At 36.2% G+C, this 11,680-nt stretch overlaps 1 protein-coding gene across 8 annotated transcripts; it reads left to right on the top strand.

The window, feature by feature from the left end:
- The first annotated feature begins 718 nt into the window (after positions 1 to 718).
- Positions 719 to 11,084, top strand: LOC131061625 (protein NONRESPONDING TO OXYLIPINS 2, mitochondrial). Of its 8 annotated transcripts, none has more exons than XR_009110564.2 (4): positions 741 to 1,066; positions 1,752 to 1,870; positions 6,274 to 6,367; positions 10,743 to 11,084. XR_009110564.2 is itself a non-coding variant. In XM_057995407.2 (4 exons), exons 1-3 carry the CDS (start codon positions 891 to 893, stop codon positions 6,300 to 6,302), a joined length of 324 nt encoding a protein of 107 aa, XP_057851390.1. In that variant the 5' UTR covers positions 741 to 890; the 3' UTR covers positions 6,303 to 6,338; positions 10,743 to 11,084. The 8 variants fall into 8 exon arrangements, 7 of the variants coding, with proteins under 7 accessions (XP_057851386.1, XP_057851390.1, XP_057851391.1 ...); XM_057995407.2 differs by having other exon boundaries at positions 6,274 to 6,338; XM_057995408.2 differs by having other exon boundaries at positions 6,274 to 6,342.
- Positions 11,085 to 11,680: the final 596 nt, after the last annotated feature.

The following is an 11,680-nucleotide window of genomic DNA, read 5'->3' as shown; positions in this document are numbered from 1 at the left end:
AGCTGTGAAACCCCATCAAAACCTAGTGAATGTGTAAAGGAAGGCATGCATTACTTGCATCTTGATGAACACGTTCTGGTTCGAATTTGTGTTCGTAGCATCCCATGGCGAATGTGTTGTGGCGTGAAAGAAATCGAAGAGTCAAGAATGCATGCCAAACAAAGGAAGCAACCATGGGTCGATCGACGAGGAGTTGGGCATATTGAATGCAACTGTGCTCGATACACGCGATCCTTTAGGTGCATGTAAGGAGAGGTGATGCGTAGTTAATGCCATTGCACTCCAAGTTTGAAGGTGGCGACAAGAATTTTTGACGAAGGAGGTATTTGATTGGGTGGACATGTGGTTGATTGCCACGCGCCCACCCTGTTCATTATGGACAACAACCATGGCATGTTTTGGGTGTGGGCTTGGCCATGTTCCGGTCAATGCTCCGAAGTGGTATAAACAGGACATTGTGGACGAGAACGAATGAGACACGTGACAAATCACCGAGTCAACACAAAATATTTTGATTTGGGGTTGCCAAATCACTGGTCTGCCTGATGGATCAAAAAATTTGGTCTTTGTGAACCCTCAAAATTATGATGTGCACGTTCTAGCTCCTCTCCCTTAATGAAAGAACTAAATATGAAAATACCTCATACTCTTTTTAAGAAATAATGAAGAATACATACATTATCACCTCTTGTAAGAACACAAATTCTCCAATAGAACTTTAAAATCCCATTAAGACGGGCTATAAAATTGATTAAACAATATATTGGTTCTGGTAAGGCGTTAATTTTTTTGGCAGTCGCGGACGGTAAATAAAATGTGGGTTCTGTAAACTTCTCGCAAAACCTACGGCACAATCTATTATTCATTTCTCAGAAGTCGAATACATTTTAATGGCGGCTCGTTGTGGAGCTTTTGCAAGGTCTGCGAAGCCCGCATTTCATTCATTGAGAGCAGTTGCAGAGGCAGGTGGTCGCCCTACTTCATCAGCCGCCAGAGCTTCTTTCTGCAAAAATACACTGGGAAACGACAGTTCAAGATTTCGGAACTCTTTCGTTTCTTATTCAAGGTAAACTTCGAATACCCATTGATCTTTTGGTTAAAAGTCCATATTTTTGGTTTAGGGTTTGGTTCTTGGCTTCTCGAGCTATATTGGAATCTAGCTTCGGATGAGATGCTTTTAGAAATTGATCTTGTGCCACTTGTTAGACAAATGGATGGTGTAAAAGTTATACGTAATTAATGGTTGACGTTGAAACAGTTGTAATACAATTTTCACACAATCAAAAAAATTATTATGGACTGTGGATCTTTAATCTTTAACGCATTTAGATTTTAGTTTGCTAGTTTATTTGTTTAGGGTTTAAGGTTTAATGTGAATATGTTCAGAGTGTTTCGGGATCAATGTAAATATTTTTGATCTGTTTAGATTTCATGTGAACATGTTCAAGGTGTTTGAGATATACATTTTGAAGTTTAATGCGAGTACATTAAAAGTATTTAGGTTTAAGTTGATTATGTTCCAAATATTTAGGGTTTAGATTTAAGGTTTAATGCAAAAACATCAGGAATTTTCAGGTTTTAATGTTTAATGTAACTAATTTCAAAGCGTTTAAGGATTAGAATTAAAGGTTTAATATAAATAGAGATAGAGTTCGTAGGGTTTAAAGCGAATTCGAATTTTTTTGTTAGCAGATTGTATAGAGGTAAAACATAAGTTTTAATTTTTTTGGTTTACAATTTTTTTGATGCAGGTTGTCCGCAGAGTTAGGCTGTGCGATGTCAATGATGCCGTTGCACAATGTGGTGGCAACAGCCAGGCTTACATCTCATCTTAGTCTTAATTCCAGGAATTGTAGCGCGTTGTCTCAGGGTACCCTCTGCTGCACTTCTCCAGATCGTTAATATATTACGTAGTGAGTCTGCAATGATTCCCGTGTTCCCATTGTATAACAATTTTGCTGATCCTTGTATCATTTACCTTTTATGGAGCTATTTCGTATTTTTTTGTTCGAACAATTTCAATGCTCTAACAGTTATTCCTTATGAAAACTAAAGATATGCTATCTAGGTTAAAGCTAGAGTTTTTGTAATTGAGTGCCATTTTTCATACGCCCTCTTTAATAAGATGGTTCAATGAGTCAATTCTGATTGCGGATTATATCAGCCTGAATTTTATTTAGAAGATGCTTAAAAACTGGAGGAAGTGAAATATTTAGCAAACAACCGGCCTCTATGAATGGATAGTTACTAATTATATTAATTTACTAAATTAGGGAAATATTTCAAAGGAAATATAAGAGAAACATTAATTTATTTAAGCCATTGTGATCTGCTACCCCCTAATAGCTATGGGAGCACAATGGCATCTTGTTATGTACCTAAGGATATGATATTGTAATGTATTTAGGTGGATGTGGATGCTGACATATGGCACACATCCCCTAAATTGTTTATATTGGGTCATATGGACAACTTAATTATATTAGGTGATGAGTAGGTCTTCATTGGGTTTACCCCTTTGTTATATTATTAGGTAGTCTAAAAAAGAAGGTGATTATCATTATAAGGAGGTGTGTTGAGTATGATATTGTGTTTGGGATCTCTTGGAGATATTGTATTTTTCTTGGATAGTAAGGTATCTTGGTCTACAAACATCACATGTGGCATGTGATTTGTCTTCTACATTGTATGACTTTCATTATTACATGTGTGGATTTTATCAAGTGGAATCGAACCTACAATTTGGCTAAAGGTGAGGAAGAATCCCTAAATTTTGAAGATTTGTCTGTATCCTCCAAATGGCTATGGAGTTTTCTGCAATTTTTACTAAAGTCGGAGGACCATATAAGGAAGCTACAATCTAAAAATCCGGTTTGTCTCAGGGTACCTTCTGTGGCAGTTCTCTAGATCGTTAATATATTTAGTGACTCTGCAATGATTCCCATGTTCCCATTGCATAACAATTTTGCTGATCCTTGTATTATTTGCCTTTTATAGAGCTATTTCGTATTTTTTTGTTCGAACAATTTCAATGCTTAACAATTATTCCTTACAAAACCTAAAAATATGCTATGCAGGTTAAAGCTAGAGTTATTGTATTTGAGTGCCATTTTCCATACACCCTCTTTAATAAGACGGTTCAATGAATCAATTCTGATTGCTGATTATATAAGCCTGAATTTCATTTATAAGATGCTTAAAAGCTGGAGGAAGTGAAAGATTTAGCAACAAATGGCCTCTATGAATGGATAATTGCTAATTATATCATACACCAGGAAAAGGGCAAATCTGCACCTTTGAAACCCCCTCTCCAACAGTCCCCCACGCTTAGAAAACCCTTTTTGCCTCATTCTCTATTTTCTTTTGTGCATCCTGCCGTTCCATCCTCCTCCAAACAGATTTGTCGCCGTTGTGAAAGGTAGAAGCCCCACCTTTAGCGCTGCCTCCTTGCAAATATCCATCATTGGTAGGATAACTATCTGCAGAAGTAGAACACAAATCTCGCCCAAAACCATGCACTGAATCATGAGCAAGTGCCGAAATTACAGAAGGCCTTCGCCATTTTTGGTGACGTCTCTGCTACTTTGAGAAACTACAAAAACCCTAGAAGTCGCAGAAATCAACATTCCACAAACGTTTTTTTCGACTCTCAAGAGAATTAGCCTCACCAAAATGCAAAACTGATAGGCACAAGTTGAGTGAAGATACAGACTTCAAACAATTAAATAACAAACCAAACTAAAAATATAGAAGAAAGCACAAATAACATTTTTAACAATGTAGATACAATAAATTTTTTGTGTCCATGTATATAGTAAATGAAATTGTTCTAGTATAAAATAAATAACTCTTAAGCAAATAAAATAGCTTCAAAATGATATCTGTCATTATATTTTAGATAGATATATATAGGCTATCTGTATTAATCATATAGATTTGGGTTATGGAGTCACGTTTGCTCAAATCTTAGTGGAGTAGTTGGTGGGCAATCCTTCCTAATGTCTAGTTGAATTGGGAAATGATCTAATCCTGAATAAGAAAGAATGTAGTAGTCATACAAAAAATGTGTTCTAAGCCAATTGTTAGAGAGTAGAATGCAATCCATCCTTTGTGCTATAGTGGTCAAACCTTGTCTTTTGTTTGTTTGAGTGAACATTCCATTTTTCAAGATGCAATACACCAAATTGTTTTGAAAGGCGATGCTGGTAAAGTCTTGTGACCGTGTTGTGTGCTTCCCAATCTCTTCTTATTTGAATGCTTCACAATAGTGTTGAAAGCCCCCAAAGGATAACAAGATTGATATTGATTAGCAAGAAACTCAATTTTGAATTGAGGCTTGACACTTAGGAGCTGCCGATTTGCTGGATCTTCTGCTTTCTTTACCTCAACCAAGGACATAGACTAGAGAACCCCTAGGTCACTAGAAGCATCCATTGCTATTCTGAAATCACCTTCCCACTTTGTCTATTTGTTCAAACACTTATACGCCTCCTCCAAACCCCATTTGGAATCTAAGAAGAGTATGATATCAGCCTCAGAGGAGTTCATTTGGCGCTTCATCAGGTCTCTTTTCTTAGGGGTGTTTAAGCCCCCATGTTCCATATGATTATATTCATTGCTCCTAAGGAAGGGTCTTTCCTTCCCAAATCCTAAATTCATCTTTTGTTAACTTCAATTAGCCACTTTGTTCCCCATCTTTCAATCAAAGGACCTTGTCAAGGGGTCACCCCTTCCTTCTACTTCCCCTTACACTTCCATTGGAGTCTCTATATAGGTTTGTCGAATCGTTCTAGCACCCAAAGAGATTAGCATGTTCATTTCAAGATTTAGTTCTTTTACGAGCTTAGTGAACTTTTGCTTTTCCATGTTAGGTGGATTCCATGATTCCTTTTGTGGCTGCCTTGCCTTTTCTCCCTTGGCAAATCTAAGTTAACTTCTTGATTTCTAGGGTCCAAGATCCCTTCAATTATTTATCTATAGCTTTTTTATCTTCTTTTGTGTCTAGACTAGGAGCCAACTTATCTTTGGGCCCTTCTCTTTGCCTTTCTAGGATTACATTCTCTCCTTGCATTGACCAGGTTTCGGGTTTAGCGGGTTTAGGTGCTAAAGCTCAATTTCAAATTTTCAACACCATTTGAGTGGAAGGGGGTGTTGAGATTCTTCGTTACATAGGTTTGCACAAAGCTCGTTGTATTTATCTCCAATAATTCCTTAACTAGGGCAATGATTTTGCCTAGGGACTCTTTTGTAGCAATTATAATTTTAGGACCCCAAATATTCATTTGGGATCTTGTATAATCAAATCCACTCTAGGACCAAGAGGATCTTGTGTTTTGTTGCATTAAAATTGGGTTCCTTCTCCTACAAAAAAAACCTCATGCCATCCATCAACCATGAACCAGCATTCAAAATCTTATTCTTGTCGACCTTTGATCCACATGCAACCATAAGATATCTCTTAGTCAAAATTTTTACTTTGACCTCCATTCCCTAGTTCTTCCTACACTAGTTGAGTGTTCAATTCTTCCTTGGCCAGCAATTCATCATATGGGTGTTCAAGGAGGTTTTCCTTTTGGTGTTTGATCACCTCCCTTAAGGACTTGTTACATATCGCAACCTCATGGCATCTAGAATCCATAAAATTGGAAGGGCTGTTTTGGACAACCCTAGGGTCCTTAGACATTTTTATCCATGTATAATTGTCATCTTCTTGTTTGGATTCTCTAGTGTTGGTGAGGAAATGGTTTCCTTGGGAGGGCTCAGATCTAGGCCTAACCTAATTCATGTGTCTTCATCAAATCTCTTTCCAGCTGCCTTTGCTTTGCTTTTGTTTCTTTTTAAGGAGTGCCTATATGAAGGAACTTTATACTGAAAAGGCTTGCTCTTTTGACGGGAATCATATGAGTTGTGGTTATTCAATGGTCCACTGCCCACAAGATCTACTAAAATCAATGGAAATCAATCAAGCCTGTAAAAGAATGTCAATGCTAATTAATAGGGCTTAACAATATCCTTGTTATTGTGTTATTCCTATAGTGGATCGCTAATGTTAGATAATATCTTATAGGTGGACACATTGATGGGAAATGCACTTGCTCAACAAAATTGTTTTATGTATAAGAAAAAAACTGATTTTATTTCTTTACTCAATTTACTCATTATTAACAATAGTGAGTTTAACTAGATTGTAGATAATCTTTAACAATAATTAATTAAAACTTGTAAATGTTGTAGTTGTCAACAGTCGAGTCTAACACATGATTCACGTTGTAGGTGACATTGGAGCGGTTGATGGGGGGTGACTTAAAAATTCAACTTTATATTAGCTTGGAAATCATGTTGGTAGCTGAAGATGCACACTACCCATGTATTTTTATTCAAATTCAATACATTGAAAAATCTGCTGTTCACCTGTTATTTTGTATTACATTTACTTGTTTTGAATGTGCTTTGCTACTAAAGGCCATTTTGCATTTTAGTTTTATTTCAATGATATCAACAAGTTTTTTATATTCTTTTCATATTTTCATATGGATTTTGGTTTATTTCTGCATCCTTCAGTAGTGTTGATTTCTTGCCTGGTTTTTGTTATGGCATGACAGTTCTGGCTGCTTAAGCATGGTTATTACACGTGACTTGAATTAGACGTTTAATACACTAGCAACTTTAGTGGTATGGATATTTGTTTGGTTATTCAAAATGCATTGTTGTAATGCATCTCACAATTGTAGAATTAATAGATATTTTAAAATGTTTTCTCAAAGAAGGTACAGGCATTAGGTTGGGGCATGACACAATGTTAATTTCTATAAAGGAATCACATAATCTTATACAATAGATGCTTTGACTTCTGGAAAACTAAATTTTTAATTTCATTAATAAATTTGAAGGTGGGAAAGGAATGTTTGAGGAATGAATGTGCAAAGTTTGAGAGAATTGTGTGACTCACTCTTGTATGTGTACAATACATTTATTAATGTATGGGGAAGTTACATCAATCATTATAAGTTACATTGTACAAATATCCTTTTATAGACATAACTAATGTGGTGTTATTACATCATGATCATAAGCAATAAATGTTTTTGTACAAAGAAGACTAACATTACATTATATCTAAATACTCTTTCTTAATGATTAAATTTTAGACAACGTCAATTTTGTTGTGAAATTTGACAAAGAGTGTAGAACCAAGAGTCAGTGAACATGTCTTATTTTGACGATCCTCTACTCATTTTACCTAGGGTTAACTAAACATTGCATTTCCTTTTTTGTCTATGGGTGAAGAACTCTTTATCTGTTTCAGGGGTATTCTTAATAAATTTTAAGGAATGGTCTCACAGTGGCTTGTGCTTTGTTCTTAGATGGATTCTTATATCACACTCTCTTGGATTGGGAAGGTGCTTTATGCGGGCCTTCTTCCGTTTTGAATTGTTTCTTTGATGTATTGATTAAAGAGACAAGACATGAAAAGCATGGAGGGTGGAAGACTGCTCTCTCTATTGGGAATATATCTTGTTCACAGAATGCCAGAGGGACTATAAGCTTGCACCAACCCTCAAGAATAAGAGAGGTTTTAGCAATCCGGAAGTTCTTTATTGAGAATCAGCAAATTGTAAGCAGTGTTCTGATTGTGTTTTGTGATATGAGGATTTGTCTTCAGAGAGATTGCTATGGCACGTCCTGCTGGATTACTATGCATCTCTTCTTATATATTCAATGTGATGCATTTTTCCTGGGTCTGTTTCTGAATTATGTAACAATATATAAATTTTGTTGTCTATAATATATATCGATATTAAAAAAAGGAGGGACCCTAAAAGAAGGTTTGGAACAATGTGATAACATGCTAGCAAAAGGACACTATTTCTTGGCACTTTTCTGACTCTTAAGGCAAAGTTACAGATTTGAAGTTGAGTCTGGATGATGTGAGCAGGAACTTTCACTGAACAATATACAGGTGTGATAATTAGAAGGTTCACCCTCTTCTAACCTTGTCTGGGTAAGATTCCTATCTTTTCCGTTGTAATCTTTTTGATATGCGTTCGAAAAGATTCAAATGTATAAACATGGAATGATGTTTCTAATCGTTGTTACTTTGCCTGTCCAAACAAGACAATGATATGTTTACAGTGACCCATTGTTCCATGGGGATGCATCCTCCCCAAAAAACTTGCATCCACTGCACAGGGATGTTTCTGGGACTTGGGGAAATGTCACCCCACAGCACCATTACCTCTGCCACCTTTCAGGGATGCCGTTGGGTCGGTTGCTATATGGCACATGCCTTTAGACATTGATTGCAACCTTTAACTTTGTGTTTGCCTTTCATGGGGTACTCACAAAGATGTTACGTTGTAGATTTTGCTTTGACGATTTCAATTCACCTCAATTTGTATATCAGTGCTGCCTTCCCAGTGCTGCTCTGCTGGCATCCCCCCACCATCCCCTCGACGCTCCCAAATTTAGGCACTTGGTCCCCCATACCCGAAACTTGGCCCCATGTTCATCACGCACCCCCATCAGGAAACTTCTTGGATCTATAACTTTATACAGAGATTGGGGAAAGCTTTTCCTTTAAATGGTTATTGCATCCATAGCAAGTGTTCAGTCCAGTCTAAGATACACAAGGATATGTGTAGACATGATTAGAAGAACCTTATTATAATTACCATCAGCTTCACATACTATATTTGGGAACAACCATTCCATTCTGTATACACTTCCTTTCTAAGTTCTAGTAATTGTCACAGGCGCATTTGGCATTTTCATGGTCAAAAAGCTAAAAGATCGAGTAATTAAGCAGCGATTCAAATGGCTGTACAAGAAAATGGAAAAAGCAATTTGTCAAAATTAGAAGAAATCATTTCTCCAGTGGAATGAGAGCTTGGAATGGAAAATGATCAGCAGGAAATCAACAGACAGGTTATTGTATGAAAAGTGAAGGTCAGACATCATAGACATATGAATTTGACCTCATCAATCATTGTGAACCTCTGATCAAGGAATCAGCTTGAGGAAGAGAAAATAAACTGGATTAAAATAACCACCTCCAATACTTCTAAGGATCAATCTTTAAAAACTCTGATTGTGAATGCATAGGTACAAATAGTTAAACCTGAAGAAGAATCCTTAAAGTAATTCGGAGAAAAACAAAGGATAATGTTTTAGAGTTTAGACTAGTGAGTTTCAGTGCACTGTGGAACAAAAGAGGTAAAAACTTACATCTTTGAATGAAACAGATTCCTTCTGGCCAACTGGAACTTTAGTTGCAATATTTACCCAGGAGACATTTCAAAGTTCAAACAATATTTTGGATAACACCATGTTAGTTGGACCAGAAGAAAAAGGTCATGAAAGGAATGCACAACAAACAAAGGGTCAATCTTCAGAGAAGTGAGTGCCAACGGAGTTTGAACATGGAAAAAAGTGATACAATCACAAATTAACTATGAAGATTCTTCTGGAAAGTTTGGAGACTACTGGGATGTCACTAGAGGAAGGTGAGCCATCATTCAGAGGGATTCTGTGACATGTGACAATTGATTTCAGATGCACTCTAGGACTGGAAATAACCATGAAGCAGATGCCATTGATTCATGTTACACAGCAGCTTAAATGTCTATGGCTCTGTGGCATTGTCTGAGTCTCCAACAATTGCAACTTGAAGTCTAGCATGTTGAAAAGGTTCCATGGATGCCGCTCTTGACTAAATGAAATAGAAAGGCAAAGTGAGGAAGGTGCCGATGCTGATGTAAAAAGGTTCTGCATGCATGCAGGACTTAACATGAAAGAGAAGGTAAAAAATCAGTGTGTTACTCCTGAAGCATAGCCAATTGCTTATTAGTTCTAGCAATCCAACTAGGAAAAGTATGATCCTCTGCCCTGCCTTAAGTAGGGACCTTACATGCAGCAACATATTTCAAATTCTAATAGCCGTTATTACCTTGTGTGCTGAACTTGTTGGTGTATCTTTTGAGAGTATGATATAAAAGTTTTTAACCCCATACTAGAGTTGTAACTTGATAATACAAGTATCTGGATTGGCTGGTTGACGGTAGAGCCCTTGGGAGTTTGTGGCCTCTTCTTCAATATATTCAGTACATGGACGGTAGAATCCATGCATTCCTATCCTTGTTCCTGGAATGACACTAAGTCCTCGAGTTAAATTCATGGTCCCATCTGCCCAGGATGCAATTACTGATATCTAGGAACAATGCCTAAAGTAGATTGCTCTTGGTAACTGTAGAGCAGTGCATTATTCTGAATAGTTGGTTAACTTGTTTATTGAGTAAAAAATTATATGTCAGAATCTTAAATGATTAAATTGTTGAAATTGATCATATAATCCATATGTAACTATGTACAAAGGCTTGGCAACAGATGGTGCTAGAGAGAACTCTTGATTTTTTTTTCTTTCACAAATATTGATGAAAACATGGGGGTTATTGCGGTGGTGTGTGGAACTGGAAATAGAAACAGCTTAATGCAGAAGTAATTCTTAATTTACTTAAGACATGAATGGACAGCAATGGATGGAATTCGGTTGGAATATTTGAAAATGCTACATTTTGGTATCTTTTTGAAACATTCCTTATTTCCTGTCTGTTTCCATGTATTGAAATGCTGTTTCTGTTCTTTATTTGTTCCTTACCTAAGGTTAGTTTGAAACCATCTTTTTCCTCCTGAAGCTTCAAATGTCAAATATGAGTTTGTGATCGTCAACTTTTTTTTCGCTGCAGGTACTTGAATATTTTCCTTTAGGTTGACAGGAGTAGTGGCACACTCTGGCAAGGAATTTTTGTAAACTAATTATGTTAGCAATGATTAAAAAAAATAATTCTTATAGCCTGCTTAAATTGAGTTTATTTAGTAAAGCGGCTTATCCTCTTATTTTGCGAGTTTATATTATGGAAACTTGGCAGAGTTGGAAGTCAGCTAGTTGTGATGCAAAAAGTTCAAATAAGCTTGAGATTGAGCTTTATAAAGATTCTGCTTATGGAATTATTATAGCTTTATAAAGTTTCTGCTTATGGAATTATTATAGAATTCGATAACGACAACGTTTCAAATTTTGAAGTGCATTTCTCCCCTTGTTTGTAGCATTTTTTGTTTTATGGATTGTATCATTATTTCAAAATTAAATTTATATTTTTTGAGACTTATACAGTGGTTAATGTTTTGCCTGTGTAATTCTCGTAACTATTCAGGGTTTAAAGAAATGGCTGTAGTAAAATCTCGAACCTTTAAGGTGTCTCGTTCTCATTTTTAAGTAACGTCTAGTGCCTCGTTTTCATTTTTTGGTAACGTCTATTTGTCTGCTATTTCCATTTTGGTGGGAGGTTAAATTTAGATAGGGTGAAGTAAGATTACCATGAAATTCGTGTATACCATTGACATAAGATAATCAGTATTACATCTCTTCAATTTTACATCTGTTATCATATAGGGTATGCATAATTTGTTGCATGCGTCTAGCATCAACATCATTGGATTTTCTGGCATATTGTTTAACTGTGCTTGCGTATGCTACTTGACAATTTCTTTTTAAATTGTAAATATATTTGTTTCAGCAATTATTGAAATTCTAAGGAGTAATTGATTACAAAACATCAAGATACATGAATCAACTCCGGACAGAAGAGAAAGTGAAGGATACACTAAATTTTATTTCCTTCAT

Source organism: Cryptomeria japonica, chromosome 4 (assembly GCF_030272615.1).
Source record: "Cryptomeria japonica chromosome 4, Sugi_1.0, whole genome shotgun sequence".
Taxonomy (NCBI): Eukaryota; Viridiplantae; Streptophyta; class Pinopsida; order Cupressales; family Cupressaceae; genus Cryptomeria; species Cryptomeria japonica.
The sequence above is the reverse complement of the archived record's forward strand: the minus strand, read 5'-3'. Positions and strand labels throughout refer to the sequence as shown.